Source organism: Poecilia formosa, unplaced genomic scaffold (genome assembly GCF_000485575.1).
Source record: "Poecilia formosa unplaced genomic scaffold, Poecilia_formosa-5.1.2 Scaffold409, whole genome shotgun sequence".
Taxonomy (NCBI): Eukaryota; Metazoa; Chordata; class Actinopteri; order Cyprinodontiformes; family Poeciliidae; genus Poecilia; species Poecilia formosa.
In genome coordinates, this window is record NW_006800348.1 from 402,048 (window position 1) to 421,810 (window position 19,763).

Here is a 19,763-nt window from a genome sequence, read left to right on the forward strand (position 1 = left end):
CTATCCCGCCAAACTCTGTCCCTCACACACACACGCACACACGCACGCACGCACGCACACGCACACACACATCGAAACCACTTATCACGAGTGCAGAAACATGTTTCTCTGCAGCTCTGATAATGCTGCACAGACGATGAAAACATGCTGGTGCAGAGAGGAGATAAGGAACCGTTTCAGAGTTCCTCTGACTGAGAGCACACTGCGGTTCGGTTTCCCCTCCATGAAGCTGCTGAGGGTCAGTCAGAGAGCATCTATCTATCTATCTATCTATCTATCTATCTATCTATCTATCTATCTATCTATCTATCTATCTATCTATCTATCTATCTATCTACTGTTCTGCTACAGTATAACCACCAAACTTCTATGATTTTTATTTGATTTTTATGTGACAGATTTGACACAAAGAAGCTAGTAATTGTAAAGTGAAAGAAAAATTATTTTCAAATAACATCTAAAAAATAATAATAATAATAAATCGGTGCCTGTATCGATTCAGTCATTACGGATTTTGGTGCAATAACAGCTGCAAACCGCGTGGTGTTTATTTTATTTTATTTTTATCATCGTCGGATTTCGGCCTGAATTTGGCTCGTTCTAACTCACAAATATACATTTTCTTGAAATAAGAGGCAACCTTTTGTGGAAAATGACAGTTTGTCTTTTACTAACCTTGTTTTTCCTTTTACTTTTATTTTAATCTCATTGCAGACATCTATCGATTTTTACCAAAGGAAGAAAAAAAAATGGCTAACTGCAGAATCACTCTTTGTTTCACTCTTTGTGGTTGATCATGTGGACAGACTAAAAATATATTCTAAAACAACAAAATAGGAAACAATTGAACCAAGATTTTTTTTTAAAATTAAACAAAAATCACATGCCTTTATTTTTGTAAAGGCCCTCTCTAAATGTCTTACAAAACCAAATTTTGTTTGATTTCATTATCTCATTGCATGTAAAATAAAATCAAATAAAATTCTAAAATAAACCCCAAGGATTAGTAGCAGCTTTACACCCATCCATCCGTCCGGTGCATTTTTACGCGCAGTTTGTATCTCAGCCACAGACTCGTAAACATCAATGACATCCCGCCTCCCGACTACGAAAAAAAAAAAGAAAGAAAAAAAGAGAAAAAAACTGAATAAAACTGCTCTCTTACGTTTGTTTTTCGCTCCACCTCCTGTCCCCCAGTCTGTAGAACGTAAACAGCTCTGCACCGCGTCTTATCGCTGTCCAGCAGGCGCGCAGCCACGTTGCGCCATCGCAGTCGTATCTGAAGAAAAAGTAAGAAAAAAAAAACAGAAAAAAAAAAACAAGCCTCTCTGCTGGCTGCCGCCTGTTTCTGACAGTTGCTTGTCCAGGGATGCAGGTTGGACGGCAGAGAATCCGAGTCTTTCAGACTAAAGGATGACATGTGAGCGACTCGTCCGGCTGCTGGCACTTTACCTGACGCTCTGCGCCGCCGCAGCAGCTGGAGACGTTCAGGATTTTAAACGAAAAGGTGAGTTTAGTTTTTATATTGTTACCATTTTTTTTTTTTTGGTTGAGCCGCTAAATATAAACAGAAATTATTCACAACACTTGTTTTGTTTTTCCTGTCTGTGCAGCTTCCATTCTTCTAAAGGAAGAACCAAAGGACCCGAAATGCTTTGCGGAGACCAAGAAGGACTTTGTGTGTTTCTGGGAGGAAGACGAGGAGCGGGCCGGCTCTGTGGATCAGTACTCCTTCAGATATGCCTACCAGTAAGTCCGCTTCCGATATAAAATAATAATAATAAAAAATATTTATAAATATAAAATGCAGCTAATGACACCCCACTAGCATCCAGAGTCTGATTTCTGGCCTCTCATTCGCTCTTTCTGTTCCGATTAGAAAAGAGAACGGCAGCACGTGCGCGCTGCAGGTCCTGCGGTCAGCAGGTGGGAAGCGGCTCTTCTTGTGCCGTTTGGACCGGGTCCAGATGTTCGTCCAACTGGACATCCAAGTTTATCGGGAGGGGATCCAGATCCACAACCGCAGCCTTCTCATCGAGCTTCTGTGTGAGTGAGACGCCGCATTTTTATTGGGAGTATTGTCTCGAAGGCGAAGGATATATACATTGTTTTTCTAAAAATAAAACAAACGTTCAACTAAATTAGAATCTACAAAGTTTGAGGTGCGTTTGTGACTTTCCAAAAGAAAATCTAATGCAAATGACTGTCTTTAGAAGTGATCTAATATCACACCATCCCCACTGGGACACATGGTGGTGGCAGCATCAGTCTGTGGTGATCAATAGGGAAAGGAGCTGGTCACAACTGATGGCGACATGCTTTAGAAAGGGGCGGCAAACCAGGGCCCCGATTTTCTGGGGGTGACCCGAAGATTTTTCTTTGTTTTTTTTTTTCTCTTTCTTCTATTGATAAATGTGTGTTTTGCAAAATATGTGCTTTATATAACATTCAAAGACTAATATCTGGTGAGATGGATCAAAATTTTTTTTGGTATTTTTATAAATAAAACCAAAATTCATGTATTTGAAAATTGATGAAGTTATAGTTGATTTCAATATGGAGCTGTTGGGCAGGCGACATATTAAACCATTCATCAGTTCATACTGATGTTTAAGACCACTTATTCATGTACTGTAATTTGCATTAGTGAAAACAATTTCCTCTAGAGGATAGGGGACCCAAACTGTCAGCAGCCCAGGGGGCCCACATCCTTGTAAATCCGGCCTTGGAAACATGAATGGAGCAGAAATATACCAGGCAATGCTGTAAGAAAAACTGCAAAAGACGCTTGAGATTGGGACAAAAGTCTCAAGCGTCTCAGTCTCAGCAGGAGAGCAGCTCTAAACATACAGCCAGACCTGCTAAAGGATTGGTTTATGTCAAAACTGGATCACATGACCCAGTCCAAACACTGACTCACTGCAAATACAATGAAGAATCTATTGGAAAACTTAAAACGTGGTGAACTCTCCATGGAATCTGACTGATCTGTGTAAAAAATAATGCTCAAAAGTCTAAATCTACTGTCTTGCAAAACTGGTGCAAGGAGACACAACAAAGAGTTGCAGGTGGCAGATGTAGACCAAATGTACAAGGGGAGAGAGGAGGGAAGGCAGTGTTTGTTTCATAAGAGGAACAAAACAAAAGGATAAAATGGAAAAAAAACAAAACAGGGAAATATTCAATTTTTTTTTTTTATTTTACATATCAAGTGAGCCACAGGTCACAGCCATGTGCAGATCCGTTGCAGCCCCCTGACTAGCACATGAGAACTGTGATCCTATCTCAACATGGCTAAAACTGAAAGCCTACTTTCACTGTTGAAGTAAAACTGTGAAGGTGAAAAAAAATGTAATTGCTCCAACGGAACCGTTAGTTACAGTTCCTGTGCCACATTGCGATCAGAAATTGATTTAGTATTATCATTTGAGGGACTGACCCCGGCTGACGCCCATCTAGAACCGCCCATGCAGATGTAACTGCAGCACAGTATCGACTAGTAGGGCCTAGAAAAGCACAGCACACTCTTAGAGTCCTGGGGGATGCAAGTACGTTTGCAAAGGCACTCTGTGTGCAACAAATCAGTGAAAAATTGTCAGATTGAAATAGTTTTACTTTATTTTTTTAAAATCATTGAATTGTTTTTTCTGGCAGTTCTGCTCGACCCTCCTAAGAATGTGACAGTGAGCAGCACAGGCCATCAGGGCCAGCTGAACGTGAGCTGGGTGGCGCCGACTCTGAAGTACATGGACGACAGCATGATCTACGAGGTTCTCTACGCTCCGGCAGACAGTCACGTTGGGCAGGTACGACGGTTGTTTAGTGACCCCACCAGTAGACAAAACATTGTAGAATTGTCATTGCATGTCTCTAGCTCCGTACTGAAGAAGAGAGTTGTGTTTGCTGTAGGTGGAGGCGATACAAGCCTGCTCCGAGATGATCCTGAGGGGCCTTGAGGCGGGTACAAAGTACAGGGTTCAGGTCCGGGTCAACCTGGATGGCATCACCTATGACGGGTACTGGAGCGCCTGGAGTGACCCTGTGTTCACAGAGACTTTGCCTGCAGGTGGATGATCTACATATGTTGTGTTTATAATGGAATACGCATTGTGCACCTTCAAAATGGGAATATCCTAAATCAGTGGTGCCCAAAGTCGGACCTCGAGGGCCGGCATCCTGCATGTTTTAGTTCTCTTCCTGGTGGTATAACAACCTTTTCAGCATGTCAATGTTCTTCTTAGGGCTTCTAATGAGCCATTAGAAGGCCTAAGAATATGGGATATGATGTGGCTTATCATATCCCATATGACAAGCCATAATCATATGGCTTATCATTTTGGACAAATGATTTTGGACAACTTCTGAAAGTTGTCCAAAGTGCGTTCTGGGGGCCACTATGGCCACTGGACGGATTTTTTTTGTGTGGTTATTTTGAAAAGCTACCAATTTGGAGACTTTTTGTTAATATCTCACAGTTGTAATTGTCTTGTGTGAACACAGATTTGCTTTAATTTATTGAACTTGGCTAAATGAAGTGTTATCATGGAGAGTAACCTTAATCAGGTTTTTGTTTTTTATAAGAGCCAAAATTTGTCTGCCAAAACTTTCCAAATTGAATTCATTTCAAATAAGACGCCACAAATGTGCAGAACCCTTTTTGTTCTGCTCGAACAATTAAAAATAATTTCCTTACAAGAACCTGACTATGTTATTGTTTTAATTGTTAAAATATTGTATTCTTGTTTATTGATGAGCAGGGAAAAAAGGAGGAATCGCAATCATTTTTGCTTTCATACTTGTCATTTTGTGGCCTGCGAGTACTTTGGACATGACTTAAAACTGGGATACAACTGATCTAAATGGTAAATGATGTGTACTTGTATAATCCTTGATCAAGTCCAGAGAACCCCAAAGTGCTTCACACTACTGTCATTCATTCACAAGGTGATGGTGGTAAGCTACATTGTAGCCACAGTTTCTATGGTGTACTACGAGGTCCTCTGACCATCACTAACAGGAAAGGCGGGTGAAGTGGCTTGTCCAATGACACGACAACAGACAGAAGGAGTGGGAGTATGAACTGACCACCCACTGGTTGTAGGACGAACTCCTACCATCATTGCCCAGAAATCAACCTGATCTTGCTTTGTACCCTACAGAACTTGACCCACTTATTGTGTCCCTGACCTTCATCATCTCCTTCATCCTTGTTCTGCTTTGTCTTACCATGTTTCTGTCCCATCACAGGTCAGTGCACTATGAAAATATAATCATATGGCTTATTTTGTAGCCACAAAATTATGTTGCTTGCTTTTAAAAATCTGCACAACTATCAGATGAAACATTAGAGAGCACTACATTAAATCTTTGCTCTTTCTTTAGGTTCCTTATCAAGAAACTTTGGCCAGCTATTCCAACTCCTGACAGCAAGTTCCAAGATCTGTTCACAGTTTATGGTGGAGACTTCAAGGTAAGAACAAGACAAACATTTTCAGAGTTCTGTGACCTCTTTAGGCATTTGGCATTGTGCTTACCATGACCCTGGTCTCCTAATTTTGCTGTTGTTTTGCATAGGAGTGGTTAGGACAGACCAGTGGAAGCTTATGGCTGACTTCCCCTTTCATCCTCTCTGAAGAATGCCCTTCTCCATTGGAAGTACTCTCTGAACTCAACCTTTGTCCTCCGCTGTCCTCTCCACCTCTTCCACCAAAGGCCTCAAAAGCTTTGGCCCTTGTCAGAAATGAGGACAGGGTTTTGAACAAAGGTCTTCTTGATAGAGAGTCGGTGGACAAGGTTGATGCCCTTCAAACAAATGGATGGAGGACCCCTCTACACGACCACTGGCTGTTGGATCGTCTAAGGGAGTTCCAACAGCACCCCGTCCCCAGGTCCCAGTGTTCTCTACTGGAATGTCAAGACACCTACATCACACTCAGTGGCAACAAATGCACTGAAGAAGAGCACACGGAGGACACTCTCGAGGAAGCCTTACCCCCTGGGGTGCTTTTTGCCTCCAGAAAGCCACCCAAGAGTGAGTCTCACTCTGACCTGGGCTCTGTGCAGCAAAGCTCTGGTTCTGGGAACCTTTCATCTCAATCCAGCTTTGAGTATCCAAACAATGCCTGGATGGCCAAAGATCCTGGATACACCTACATGGCAGTTGCAGACTCTGGGGTCTCCATGGATTACAGCCCTATGAGTAGAGCTGACGACATTGGCAAAGTGGTTATCTATGCCAATGACTACAAAAATGAGATTCCTCCTCATAGAAGATCTTTCCTGGTAAGGCAGTACCCTGTCCATGATGATGTCTGAGAGGATACCAACTTGAATCAGAGGGCTGGAGACCAGCATTTGGATATTCACCGCAGGCTAGCGATAGCCTCTCATCAACTGTTAGGAAAATATTTGTGGTGTCTAATAGACTCTTTGAGTCTGTTAGACACCAGCTAACAGACTCAAAGAGAATGACACTTTGGATATTCTGTAAAGGACATGACACTTCCATTTGAAGCAATATCAACTGTGATTCATAGCAAATATTAATACTCAACACTATCCACCAAACCTTCCAGATTAGATTGGAAAAAGTGTTTCCAGTGTTCTATATTTTAAATAATTATGTTTTTGTTTATCCTTCAGTGACAGGATTGCTACAACACCTCAGGCATGGTGAAAAGAAAGACTGCTCTAGAAGGTCTTTCTCTGGAATTACTTTATTGTGAACAAATTTATTAACAAAAGCATAAACAAGCTATTATTACCTCAGTTTTATTCTGTCTATAGTAGCCTAACCTAAATCTGTAGAACTACCCGGGTGCAGGCATTATTCTCTGACCCCTAAGTCCTTTTCTAGTTGTTTAACTGATTGTTGGGTCTTGAAGTGGTTATGAGAGTCTGTATCTGTATACTTTTATAAATCTCTGTTTTATACACTTGCATTTTATTAGGAATTCAAAAGATTGGATTAAATGCTAACAGCAATTTCTCTTAGCTAACAATATTAACTACCTAATATGCTTATGCCACCCACAATGCTAAAGTTTGTTAGATTATGATGTACCTTACATGCATTATTTATCCAATGTGTTAGCATGCTAATATTTCGTTGTTAGCACAGAACGTAAACTGAGATGAAGTCTTGAATTCAACTTTTTTTTTTACCTTTTCACGTTCAGACATAGGAACAACATTATCATCAACATTCAAACCTTGGAAAGTTGGTGCTACATGAAAAGGTGGTCAAAATATTCATGAATTATACACATCCAGATTTAATTTAGCAGGTTTTGACATTAAAAAGGCAACATAAAAATGAATGATCATTTAAATTTAATTGTAGCAGACCTACATCACAACATGGATTTTGTATATTTTTGTACATTTCCCTCTCATTTTGTTCAATCAGAAGGTCGTAGGTTCGATTCCAGCTCCCTCCTGTCATACGTTGATGTGATGTGCGGGCAAGTTGCTTGCCAATCTGGCATTGGTGTAAAAATGTGTGAGCCCAAATGGATTAACGTGGCTGTAGTGTAAAGCACTTTTTGTCGTATGATTGGAAAAATGCTATAGAAGTTCAGTTCATTTACCATCATGCTGATTTACCGACTACACCAAAAATACATAATATTGATAGCGCTCACTGCCAGGTCATTTCTAAAATCTAGAATATTTGTGTGACATATTAAATTCTTAAATAATAGCACTGTTGTTTCAGATAAAGATTGTATTTTTTTAATCATTTATAAAAAACAGAATTTTAAAGTATATTCAGTGAAATTCTTATTACTGTAGGCTATGCGGCATTGCTTTAAGATAACTATATTTAGGGAACTGTACCTGTTTAATAATTTCTTCTGTTGTTCATCTTTGGGCCAACACTGCCCCCTAGAGAGCAGAACCTGGCAGACTAGAATTGTCCAGTTTACTGCGGCTCTGATTAACCTTTTAATAAGCTTATTTGCTTGCTGTGAAGGATAAACTTGTTGCGGCTGTAATTGTAAATTGAATTGTATTACTGAACTTCTAACCATTATTGTTTTTGTTTTTTTTTGTAAAAAGTGTACATGAAGCAACAGGTGCAGATTTGTAGGGGGAAAAGTCTGCAACTGTTTGCCTTTCAATCAATCACATTTAAATCACGACTGACTTGAACATTCAAATTTGCATTTCCTGAAGCTTAGACATCTTGTAAGCCTAAAAGCTTTTTTAAATTTTTTTATTATTTTACAAAAATAAATATTAGTGATACATTTGCTTTAAAAGAAATACATCGTTTGCCTTAAGTTTTGAATATATTTTTTATTAAAAAAAATAAATGAACCGAAAACTTGTCTACGAAGTCTTTCACATAAAACAATTAAAACTGAACAATCCACAGAAATCTTTACAAAGCATAAAATTTATTTTTGATATAAACAAGAACATCTGGAGAACGGAAAAGATCACTTCACACTGGTACTTAGTTGAAAATATGTTGTTTAGCACCACTATTTAATCTCCTTTCCCTTCATCGACAAGTCAAACACTGAAAAAAAAAAAACTTTTATCCTTGTTCATCAAACTCATTAAACCTTCTTCAATGTGTTTGTTTATACACACATTGACGATGTACTTTCCTGAACTTTTTAGAAGTTTAGTAGAACTCAAAGGTTACGAAGAAATGCCTTGATGACCTCTAACAAGGAACCTGCTGCAATTTTTCTTGTCTTTTATGTCATGTAGTCTTTAAAAAAAAAATCCAATCAGTTGGTCAGACGTTACTGTTAAAGGAAACCGTAAATCGGTATTGGCTGGGAAAAGCAGATCAGTGCGCCTTTAAAAATAAGTGTATGATTATATGTAAGAACTTTTTTTAAAAAAAATGTTTCTCTGTCTCACTTAATACAGAATAAGAAAAACATCAAAAACAAAATAAACAATTCTGAAATATTTTTTAAACCTTACCTTTCCATAGCTGAGGATGTTTTACACATTTCTTAAGGCCTTGAGGGAAAAACATTGGACATTTTTTGGCCAATAAATTACAGTGAACAAAAACAGATCAGCTACATAATATATATATATATAATATATATAAGTTTGATTAAATTGATGCCATTAATAGTTTACTTCTCAGCCAGCTGTGGTGGTTCTAAATAAAAATGAAGGGTTTTAACATCGGGAGACCAAAGCCTTTCAAACTAACTTGAACTCCATTAAACCCTCAGGAAAAATGAAGAGTTTCCACTCCTGTGCCAAAGTGGGTCCATCCTCAAGGTCATCCGGGATTTTAGTTCCAGACAGGTAGACGTGCCAGGCTTCCTGTGCTGCTGCTGCGGCAGCTTCGTAGCTTCTGTCCTGGTCCAGAGTGCAGCGAGCTTGGAAGTAGCGGTCAAGAACGTCCAGAATGGGATCCGTGGCTGAGGGGTCCCGGCTTTCCTGCCCGCTGTCCGCGTCCGAGAGGAAGGAGGCAATGGTGCGGCAGGGGGCCGAGCTGGAGCCCCTCTTTTCCAGGATTTCGGTGAGAAAGGCAGCGGTGTCGCAAAGCAGCGCCGCCAGATGAGCAGCGCGAGACTCGTCTCCTGAGTGAAAGCCAGCATGTCTGCTGGCCACGGCGCCCCGCAGGAAGCCGTCCAGTCTGTCGATGATGATGAGGGAGGGCGGGCAGGGGAACTCGTGAAGGCTGGCGACCTGCTGGAGTAGCTCCTCCAGGGTCCGGGGATAGCTGAATGTGATTTTCTTCAAATAACAGTAACAATAATGTTAATCATAAAAAGTTACAAATGAGGTGAGAGTAAACTGTCAGACAGTAGCTGAGACTGTAACTCAGATAATCCTGACATGCTGTAATGAATAAGTTGCTAATAGTTTCTTACTTTTTAGATGAGCAAACATACGCAATCCCACACCGAACATCACCGGTTTCTGTTTATTGTTTTTTTTTCCCCATATTTTTGTCAAATTACAACTAAAGATGCACCAATCTGATATTAATATCGCTATAATATTGAAAAAAAAAAAATCTAGCTCAGGTATTGATAATGTGGCCAGTCCATAAGGGTAGATCTATTCAGTGTAATTCTATATTTTGTACTACGAGTGACATCACGATTTATTATTTATTTTACATTAGCTGTTATACTAATAATTGCACTGACTGAACAAATTAAAGTTGTGTTGATTTTACATGTTTGACCAAGCCTGTGAAGCTGCTGGTGTATTTTTAGTGTGCTGTACTGTTGCAGAGTTATCAGATACATTTGTACTTCAGTACAAATGTCAATGTTTTTTTTCCCTTTTTCTTTTTTAAAGAAAAGTTTTAAGTCAACTGAGCACTGTTTTTCTGCATCGGATCGGTATCATCCGATACTAAACCTCAGCTATCGGTATCAAAAGAAAAAAAAAAAAGTGGATCGGTGTATTCCTACTTCAAACCTCATCGAATGCTTCAATGAGCTTGCCTCATTGGCTCGAAATGTTCTAAAGTATTTTACTGATTTAATCTAGATTTAGTCAAATTAAAATCAGAATTTTCTGAGCTTGTATTTGCTACTGAAAGGTTGCTATGATCTGAGGTGTCCTCCAGGTGTCGCTGTTTTTAATTATACTGAAGTCATGTACTTTTTGTTTGCCACCATCAGAGCTTTCTTTTACTGTTTGCAGCCTTCACGGAACTGTTTTAAATTGAGATTATACTACACATAGGCCGGTTTTGTTTATTAAACAGTGACTTCTGGATGCAATTAGAGTTTATTTAGGAGTGTATGACTTTTTTTAAAGTCAATATCTCTTCCAAGCACTACATTGTGTTGGTGTGTCACATAAATATTCCAGTAAAACACACAGAGGTTTGTCGCTGTAACGTGACAAAGGTGTAAATAGATCCAGGTATTCTGCTATATTTTTCTCAGTGGTTGTTGTGGTTTTCAGGGTAGTTTGGTTTACCTTCAGACCCTCCGGGTTCTGGGTCGCGCTGCATCTCTGCAGACACTCCGGGAGGCTCTGAATCTGAGTCTGGGCGAAGAAAGCCACCCTGACGCCGAGCTCCGAGGCGGCGGTGACGGCCGCCAGTAGCAGCACAGAGCGACTGAGGCGGTGCTCTCCCACTACCAGGGTGTTGGAGTGGGGTGCTGGGGGTGGAGGACCGGCACTAGGGTCCTTGTTCTGACCTGTCTGTGACGACAAGGTCCTGAACACCAACGTCAGGATGTCTGTCATCAGAAAACAAACAGAATTCACCTCGCACTCGAAGTTTCCCGCGGCTGTTTTCAGGTGGCACACCGGTGTTACAGTGAAAATGGTCCGGATAGAATACAAGCAACTGTGACTGTCACCATATAGATAATTTTGTTTATGGTATCCAGGGTTTATTTTCACATAAGCTCTTGCGTATATATATATTTAGCATTGATTCTGTTCAATGATAAGATTAACATAAACTAAAATACCGTGCTTCCTGTGAGGTTTAAAGCAACTTCCGGTAATCACAGGATCAGCTGTCGGCGTTAAATACCAAGATGGCGCACTGTCCGGCAGACTGTCCTTCTGAGGCCGACCGAGCCGGGGACCGAGGTGTTCCGAAGCGGTGTAGGGGCCGGCCGAGGCTCACGGACTCAGACCGAGCTCAGAGGCGGCTGGAATCCCGAAAGAAGTACGACGTGAGGAGGGTGTACCTCGGAGAGTCGCACAAGCTGTGGAGCGAGCTCCGCAGGAGGACCAGCCTGAGTGATGCTGGGCTGGCCGAATACCTCATCCTGCTCAACTCCACTTATGGAGACAAGAACCATCAGGAGTCCTGCGGGTAAGAGGGGGGACACGAAGCGCACATACAACGGGGTGCATTTAAATCCCTTATGAAAGTGATGGTTGTGTTTCAGAAAGAAGACCACAGCAGGGGTGACTGGGAAACAGAAAGGAGGTGTGTGTTGTCTTTGCTTATCTGGGAATATTTTCAGGTTAGTTTCACGTTTCTATTTTGGGATTGTGGTGCCTCCCTACGTTCGACTATTTTGTCATATTCCAAGCACAGACTGTACTTGATTGGAATTTATGTAGGAGTACAGAAATAAATTGGTCCAGTTTTTCTTAATTTTGGAAGATCTACAACCGGCTGCTACTTTTATCTTAAACTTATCTTTTCCACCGATCTTATCCACCCCCGCAAGGTCTGAAATCCACTTTCCTCTTTTGTTCTGCTATGAGACAGAACTGACTGATGTACACTGTTGCCAACTTAGGAAATTTGTTGCTATTTTAGCAACTCTTCAGACCAAATAATTGGTATCTGTCAAGTCGAAATGTGGATTAGGCTTTTAGTGGATCAGTGATTGACCGNTTCTAACTCACAAATATACATTTTCTTGAAACAAGAGGCAACCTTTTGTGGAAAATGACAGTTTGTCTTTTACTAACCTTGTTTTTCCTTTTACTTTTATTTTAATCTCATTGCAGACATCTATCGATTTTTACCAAAGGAAGAAAAAAAAATGGCTAACTGCAGAATCACTCTTTGTTTCACTCTTTGTGGTTGATCATGTGGACAGACTAAAAATATATTCTAAAACAACAAAATAGGAAACAATTGAGCCAAGATTAAAAAAAATAAATAAACAAAAATCACATGCCTTTATTTTTGTAAAGGCCCTCTCTAAATGTCTTACAAAACCAAATTTTGTTTGATTTCATTATCTCATTGCATGTAAAATAAAATCAAATAAAATTCTAAAATAAACCCCAAGGATTAGTAGCAGCTTTACACCCATCCATCCGTCCGGTGCATTTTTACGCGCAGTTTGTATCTCAGCCACAGACTCGTAAACATCAATGACATCCCGCCTCCCGACTACGAAAAAAAAAAAGAAAGAAAAAAAGAGAAAAAAACTGAATAAAACTGCTCTCTTACGTTTGTTTTTCGCTCCACCTCCTGTCCCCCAGTCTGTAGAACGTAAACAGCTCTGCACCGCGTCTTATCGCTGTCCAGCAGGCGCGCAGCCACGTTGCGCCATCGCAGTCGTATCTGAAGAAAAAGTAAGAAAAAAAAAACAGAAAAAAAAAAACAAGCCTCTCTGCTGGCTGCCGCCTGTTTCTGACAGTTGCTTGTCCAGGGATGCAGGTTGGACGGCAGAGAATCCGAGTCTTTCAGACTAAAGGATGACATGTGAGCGACTCGTCCGGCTGCTGGCACTTTACCTGACGCTCTGCGCCGCCGCAGCAGCTGGAGACGTTCAGGATTTTAAACGAAAAGGTGAGTTTAGTTTTTATATTGTTACCATTTTTTTTTTTTTGGTTGAGCCGCTAAATATAAACAGAAATTATTCACAACACTTGTTTTGTTTTTCCTGTCTGTGCAGCTTCCATTCTTCTAAAGGAAGAACCAAAGGACCCGAAATGCTTTGCGGAGACCAAGAAGGACTTTGTGTGTTTCTGGGAGGAAGACGAGGAGCGGGCCGGCTCTGTGGATCAGTACTCCTTCAGATATGCCTACCAGTAAGTCCGCTTTCGATATAAAATTAAAAAATATATATTTAAAAATATAAAATGCAGCTAATGACACCCCACTAGCATCCAGAGTCTGATTTCTGGCCTCTCATTCGCTCTTTCTGTTCCGATTAGAAAAGAGAACGGCAGCACGTGCGCGCTGCAGGTCCTGCGGTCAGCAGGTGGGAAGCGGCTCTTCTTGTGCCGTTTGGACCGGGTCCAGATGTTCGTCCAACTGGACATCCAAGTTTATCGGGAGGGGATCCAGATCCACAACCGCAGCCTTCTCATCGAGCTTCTGTGTGAGTGAGACGCCGCATTTTTATTGGGAGTATTGTCTCGAAGGCGAAGGATATATACATTGTTTTTCTAAAAATAAAACAAACGTTCAACTAAATTAGAATCTACAAAGTTTGAGGTGCGTTTGTGACTTTCCAAAAGAAAATCTAATGCAAATGACTGTCTTTAGAAGTGATCTAATATCACACCATCCCCACTGGGACACATGGTGGTGGCAGCATCAGTCTGTGGTGATCAATAGGGAAAGGAGCTGGTCACAACTGATGGCGACATGCTTTAGAAAGGGGCGGCAAACCAGGGCCCCGATTTTCTGGGGGTGACCCGAAGATTTTTCTTTGTTTTTTTTTTTCTCTTTCTTCTATTGATAAATGTGTGTTTTGCAAAATATGTGCTTTATATAACATTCAAAGACTAATATCTGGTGAGATGGATCAAAATTTTTTTTGGTATTTTTATAAATAAAACCAAAATTCATGTATTTGAAAATTGATGAAGTTATAGTTGATTTCAATATGGAGCTGTTGGGCAGGCGACATATTAAACCATTCATCAGTTCATACTGATGTTTAAGACCACTTATTCATGTACTGTAATTTGCATTAGTGAAAACAATTTCCTCTAGAGGATAGGGGACCCAAACTGTCAGCAGCCCAGGGGGCCCACATCCTTGTAAATCCGGCCTTGGAAACATGAATGGAGCAGAAATATACCAGGCAATGCTGTAAGAAAAACTGCAAAAGACGCTTGAGATTGGGACAAAAGTCTCAAGCGTCTCAGTCTCAGCAGGAGAGCAGCTCTAAACATACAGCCAGACCTGCTAAAGGATTGGTTTATGTCAAAACTGGATCACATGACCCAGTCCAAACACTGACTCACTGCAAATACAATGAAGAATCTATTGGAAAACTTAAAACGTGGTGAACTCTCCATGGAATCTGACTGATCTGTGTAAAAAATAATGCTCAAAAGTCTAAATCTACTGTCTTGCAAAACTGGTGCAAGGAGACACAACAAAGAGTTGCAGGTGGCAGATGTAGACCAAATGTACAAGGGGAGAGAGGAGGGAAGGCAGTGTTTGTTTCATAAGAGGAACAAAACAAAAGGATAAAATGGAAAAAAAACAAAACAGGGAAATATTCAATTTTTTTTTTTTATTTTACATATCAAGTGAGCCACAGGTCACAGCCATGTGCAGATCCGTTGCAGCCCCCTGACTAGCACATGAGAACTGTGATCCTATCTCAACATGGCTAAAACTGAAAGCCTACTTTCACTGTTGAAGTAAAACTGTGAAGGTGAAAAAAAATGTAATTGCTCCAACGGAACCGTTAGTTACAGTTCCTGTGCCACATTGCGATCAGAAATTGATTTAGTATTATCATTTGAGGGACTGACCCCGGCTGACGCCCATCTAGAACCGCCCATGCAGATGTAACTGCAGCACAGTATCGACTAGTAGGGCCTAGAAAAGCACAGCACACTCTTAGAGTCCTGGGGGATGCAAGTACGTTTGCAAAGGCACTCTGTGTGCAACAAATCAGTGAAAAATTGTCAGATTGAAATAGTTTTACTTTATTTTTTTAAAATCATTGAATTGTTTTTTCTGGCAGTTCTGCTCGACCCTCCTAAGAATGTGACAGTGAGCAGCACAGGCCATCAGGGCCAGCTGAACGTGAGCTGGGTGGCGCCGACTCTGAAGTACATGGACGACAGCATGATCTACGAGGTTCTCTACGCTCCGGCAGACAGTCACGTTGGGCAGGTACGACGGTTGTTTAGTGACCCCACCAGTAGACAAAACATTGTAGAATTGTCATTGCATGTCTCTAGCTCCGTACTGAAGAAGAGAGTTGTGTTTGCTGTAGGTGGAGGCGATACAAGCCTGCTCCGAGATGATCCTGAGGGGCCTTGAGGCGGGTACAAAGTACAGGGTTCAGGTCCGGGTCAACCTGGATGGCATCACCTATGACGGGTACTGGAGCGCCTGGAGTGACCCTGTGTTCACAGAGACTTTGCCTGCAGGTGGATGATCTACATATGTTGTGTTTATAATGGAATACGCATTGTGCACCTTCAAAATGGGAATATCCTAAATCAGTGGTGCCCAAAGTCGGACCTCGAGGGCCGGCATCCTGCATGTTTTAGTTCTCTTCCTGGTGGTATAACAACCTTTTCAGCATGTCAATGTTCTTCTTAGGGCTTCTAATGAGCCATTAGAAGGCCTAAGAATATGGGATATGATGTGGCTTATCATATCCCATATGACAAGCCATAATCATATGGCTTATCATTTTGGACAAATGATTTTGGACAACTTCTGAAAGTTGTCCAAAGTGCGTTCTGGGGGCCACTATGGCCACTGGACGGATTTTTTTTGTGTGGTTATTTTGAAAAGCTACCAATTTGGAGACTTTTTGTTAATATCTCACAGTTGTAATTGTCTTGTGTGAACACAGATTTGCTTTAATTTATTGAACTTGGCTAAATGAAGTGTTATCATGGAGAGTAACCTTAATCAGGTTTTTGTTTTTTATAAGAGCCAAAATTTGTCTGCCAAAACTTTCCAAATTGAATTCATTTCAAATAAGACGCCACAAATGTGCAGAACCCTTTTTGTTCTGCTCGAACAATTAAAAATAATTTCCTTACAAGAACCTGACTATGTTATTGTTTTAATTGTTAAAATATTGTATTCTTGTTTATTGATGAGCAGGGAAAAAAGGAGGAATCGCAATCATTTTTGCTTTCATACTTGTCATTTTGTGGCCTGCGAGTACTTTGGACATGACTTAAAACTGGGATACAACTGATCTAAATGGTAAATGATGTGTACTTGTATAATCCTTGATCAAGTCCAGAGAACCCCAAAGTGCTTCACACTACTGTCATTCATTCACAAGGTGATGGTGGTAAGCTACATTGTAGCCACAGTTTCTATGGTGTACTACGAGGTCCTCTGACCATCACTAACAGGAAAGGCGGGTGAAGTGGCTTGTCCAATGACACGACAACAGACAGAAGGAGTGGGAGTATGAACTGACCACCCACTGGTTGTAGGACGAACTCCTACCATCATTGCCCAGAAATCAACCTGATCTTGCTTTGTACCCTACAGAACTTGACCCACTTATTGTGTCCCTGACCTTCATCATCTCCTTCATCCTTGTTCTGCTTTGTCTTACCATGTTTCTGTCCCATCACAGGTCAGTGCACTATGAAAATATAATCATATGGCTTATTTTGTAGCCACAAAATTATGTTGCTTGCTTTTAAAAATCTGCACAACTATCAGATGAAACATTAGAGAGCACTACATTAAATCTTTGCTCTTTCTTTAGGTTCCTTATCAAGAAACTTTGGCCAGCTATTCCAACTCCTGACAGCAAGTTCCAAGATCTGTTCACAGTTTATGGTGGAGACTTCAAGGTAAGAACAAGACAAACATTTTCAGAGTTCTGTGACCTCTTTAGGCATTTGGCATTGTGCTTACCATGACCCTGGTCTCCTAATTTTGCTGTTGTTTTGCATAGGAGTGGTTAGGACAGACCAGTGGAAGCTTATGGCTGACTTCCCCTTTCATCCTCTCTGAAGAATGCCCTTCTCCATTGGAAGTACTCTCTGAACTCAACCTTTGTCCTCCGCTGTCCTCTCCACCTCTTCCACCAAAGGCCTCAAAAGCTTTGGCCCTTGTCAGAAATGAGGACAGGGTTTTGAACAAAGGTCTTCTTGATAGAGAGTCGGTGGACAAGGTTGATGCCCTTCAAACAAATGGATGGAGGACCCCTCTACACGACCACTGGCTGTTGGATCGTCTAAGGGAGTTCCAACAGCACCCCGTCCCCAGGTCCCAGTGTTCTCTACTGGAATGTCAAGACACCTACATCACACTCAGTGGCAACAAATGCACTGAAGAAGAGCACACGGAGGACACTCTCGAGGAAGCCTTACCCCCTGGGGTGCTTTTTGCCTCCAGAAAGCCACCCAAGAGTGAGTCTCACTCTGACCTGGGCTCTGTGCAGCAAAGCTCTGGTTCTGGGAACCTTTCATCTCAATCCAGCTTTGAGTATCCAAACAATGCCTGGATGGCCAAAGATCCTGGATACACCTACATGGCAGTTGCAGACTCTGGGGTCTCCATGGATTACAGCCCTATGAGTAGAGCTGACGACATTGGCAAAGTGGTTATCTATGCCAATGACTACAAAAATGAGATTCCTCCTCATAGAAGATCTTTCCTGGTAAGGCAGTACCCTGTCCATGATGATGTCTGAGAGGATACCAACTTGAATCAGAGGGCTGGAGACCAGCATTTGGATATTCACCGCAGGCTAGCGATAGCCTCTCATCAACTGTTAGGAAAATATTTGTGGTGTCTAATAGACTCTTTGAGTCTGTTAGACACCAGCTAACAGACTCAAAGAGAATGACACTTTGGATATTCTGTAAAGGACATGACACTTCCATTTGAAGCAATATCAACTGTGATTCATAGCAAATATTAATACTCAACACTATCCACCAAACCTTCCAGATTAGATTGGAAAAAGTGTTTCCAGTGTTCTATATTTTAAATAATTATGTTTTTGTTTATCCTTCAGTGACAGGATTGCTACAACACCTCAGGCATGGTGAAAAGAAAGACTGCTCTAGAAGGTCTTTCTCTGGAATTACTTTATTGTGAACAAATTTATTAACAAAAGCATAAACAAGCTATTATTACCTCAGTTTTATTCTGTCTATAGTAGCCTAACCTAAATCTGTAGAACTACCCGGGTGCAGGCATTATTCTCTGACCCCTAAGTCCTTTTCTAGTTGTTTAACTGATTGTTGGGTCTTGAAGTGGTTATGAGAGTCTGTATCTGTATACTTTTATAAATCTCTGTTTTATACACTTGCATTTTATTAGGAATTCAAAAGATTGGATTAAATGCTAACAGCAATTTCTCTTAGCTAACAATATTAACTACCTAATATGCTTATGCCACCCACAATGCTAAAGTTTGTTAGATTATGATGTACCTTACATGCATTATTTATCCAATGTGTTAGCATGCTAATATTTCGTTGTTAGCACAGAACGTAAACTGAGATGAAGTCTTGAATTCAACTTTTTTTTTTACCTTTTCACGTTCAGACATAGGAACAACATTATCATCAACATTCAAACCTTGGAAAGTTGGTGCTACATGAAAAGGTGGTCAAAATATTCATGAATTATACACATCCAGATTTAATTTAGCAGGTTTTGACATTAAAAAGGCAACATAAAAATGAATGATCATTTAAATTTAATTGTAGCAGACCTACATCACAACATGGATTTTGTATATTTTTGTACATTTCCCTCTCATTTTGTTCAATCAGAAGGTCGTAGGTTCGATTCCAGCTCCCTCCTGTCATACGTTGATGTGATGTGCGGGCAAGTTGCTTGCCAATCTGGCATTGGTGTAAAAATGTGTGAGCCCAAATGGATTAACGTGGCTGTAGTGTAAAGCACTTTTTGTCGTATGATTGGAAAAATGCTATAGAAGTTCAGTTCATTTACCATCATGCTGATTTACCGACTACACCAAAAATACATAATATTGATAGCGCTCACTGCCAGGTCATTTCTAAAATCTAGAATATTTGTGTGACATATTAAATTCTTAAATAATAGCACTGTTGTTTCAGATAAAGATTGTATTTTTTTAATCATTTATAAAAAACAGAATTTTAAAGTATATTCAGTGAAATTCTTATTACTGTAGGCTATGCGGCATTGCTTTAAGATAACTATATTTAGGGAACTGTACCTGTTTAATAATTTCTTCTGTTGTTCATCTTTGGGCCAACACTGCCCCCTAGAGAGCAGAACCTGGCAGACTAGAATTGTCCAGTTTACTGCGGCTCTGATTAACCTTTTAATAAGCTTATTTGCTTGCTGTGAAGGATAAACTTGTTGCGGCTGTAATTGTAAATTGAATTGTATTACTGAACTTCTAACCATTATTGTTTTTGTTTTT

General features: G+C 40.6%; 4 protein-coding genes across 5 annotated transcripts; 3 read left to right on the forward strand and 1 right to left on the reverse strand.

Annotated features, from left to right (window-relative positions):
- Window positions 1–120: 120 nt before the first annotated feature.
- On the forward strand, window positions 121–8,048 carry epor (erythropoietin receptor). 2 transcript variants are annotated; one of them, XM_016663227.1, is made up of 9 exons: window positions 121–238; window positions 1,205–1,507; window positions 1,614–1,749; window positions 1,880–2,046; window positions 3,655–3,806; window positions 3,910–4,066; window positions 5,160–5,247; window positions 5,383–5,470; window positions 5,575–8,048. In XM_016663227.1, the coding sequence occupies exons 2-9, from the start codon at window positions 1,414–1,416 to the stop codon at window positions 6,313–6,315; spliced, it is 1,623 nt and encodes a 540-aa protein (XP_016518713.1). In that variant the 5' UTR covers window positions 121–238; window positions 1,205–1,413; the 3' UTR covers window positions 6,316–8,048. The 2 variants fall into 2 exon arrangements, with proteins under 2 accessions (XP_016518713.1, XP_016518714.1); XM_016663228.1 differs by lacking the exon at window positions 121–238 and having other exon boundaries at window positions 511–1,290; window positions 1,368–1,507.
- A 334-nt stretch (window positions 8,049–8,382) lies between these two features.
- Window positions 8,383–11,266, reverse strand: LOC103155022 (ATPase SWSAP1-like). The gene is made up of 2 exons (XM_016663229.1): window positions 10,927–11,266; window positions 8,383–9,720 (listed from the first exon to the last, which is right to left on the reverse strand). Exons 1-2 carry the CDS (start codon window positions 11,197–11,199, stop codon window positions 9,178–9,180), a joined length of 816 nt encoding a protein of 271 aa, XP_016518715.1. The 5' UTR covers window positions 11,200–11,266; the 3' UTR covers window positions 8,383–9,177.
- Window positions 11,267–11,419: 153 nt separating this feature from the next.
- On the forward strand, window positions 11,420–12,303 carry LOC107833577 (zinc finger protein 653-like). Its single transcript, XM_016663230.1, has 2 exons — window positions 11,420–11,782; window positions 11,859–12,303. Exons 1-2 carry the CDS (start codon window positions 11,499–11,501, stop codon window positions 12,019–12,021), a joined length of 447 nt encoding a protein of 148 aa, XP_016518716.1. The 5' UTR covers window positions 11,420–11,498; the 3' UTR covers window positions 12,022–12,303.
- A 21-nt stretch (window positions 12,304–12,324) lies between these two features.
- On the forward strand, window positions 12,325–19,762 carry LOC103155018 (erythropoietin receptor-like). The gene is made up of 9 exons (XM_007576540.2): window positions 12,325–13,008; window positions 13,086–13,225; window positions 13,332–13,467; window positions 13,594–13,760; window positions 15,369–15,520; window positions 15,624–15,780; window positions 16,874–16,961; window positions 17,097–17,184; window positions 17,289–19,762. The coding sequence occupies exons 2-9, from the start codon at window positions 13,132–13,134 to the stop codon at window positions 18,027–18,029; spliced, it is 1,623 nt and encodes a 540-aa protein (XP_007576602.1). The 5' UTR covers window positions 12,325–13,008; window positions 13,086–13,131; the 3' UTR covers window positions 18,030–19,762.
- The last annotated feature ends 1 nt before the right edge of the window (window position 19,763 follows it).

Coding starts and splice junctions, on each gene's coding strand:
- epor (XM_016663227.1), top strand. CDS start 1,414: ATGACATGTGAGCGACTCGTCCGGCTGCTGGCACTTTACCTGACGCTC. Junction 1,508..1,613: donor TCAGGATTTTAAACGAAAAG/GTGAGTTTAGTT, acceptor CTGTCTGTGCAG/CTTCCATTCTTCTAAAGGAA. Junction 3,807..3,909: donor CAGACAGTCACGTTGGGCAG/GTACGACGGTTG, acceptor TGTTTGCTGTAG/GTGGAGGCGATACAAGCCTG.
- LOC103155022 (XM_016663229.1), bottom strand. CDS start 11,199: ATGACAGACATCCTGACGTTGGTGTTCAGGACCTTGTCGTCACAGACA. Junction 9,721..10,926: donor AGAACCCGGAGGGTCTGAAG/GTAAACCAAACT, acceptor TGTTATTTGAAG/AAAATCACATTCAGCTATCC.
- LOC107833577 (XM_016663230.1), top strand. CDS start 11,499: ATGGCGCACTGTCCGGCAGACTGTCCTTCTGAGGCCGACCGAGCCGGG. Junction 11,783..11,858: donor AACCATCAGGAGTCCTGCGG/GTAAGAGGGGGG, acceptor GTTGTGTTTCAG/AAAGAAGACCACAGCAGGGG.
- LOC103155018 (XM_007576540.2), top strand. CDS start 13,132: ATGACATGTGAGCGACTCGTCCGGCTGCTGGCACTTTACCTGACGCTC. Junction 15,521..15,623: donor CAGACAGTCACGTTGGGCAG/GTACGACGGTTG, acceptor TGTTTGCTGTAG/GTGGAGGCGATACAAGCCTG. Junction 15,781..16,873: donor CACAGAGACTTTGCCTGCAG/GTGGATGATCTA, acceptor TGTACCCTACAG/AACTTGACCCACTTATTGTG.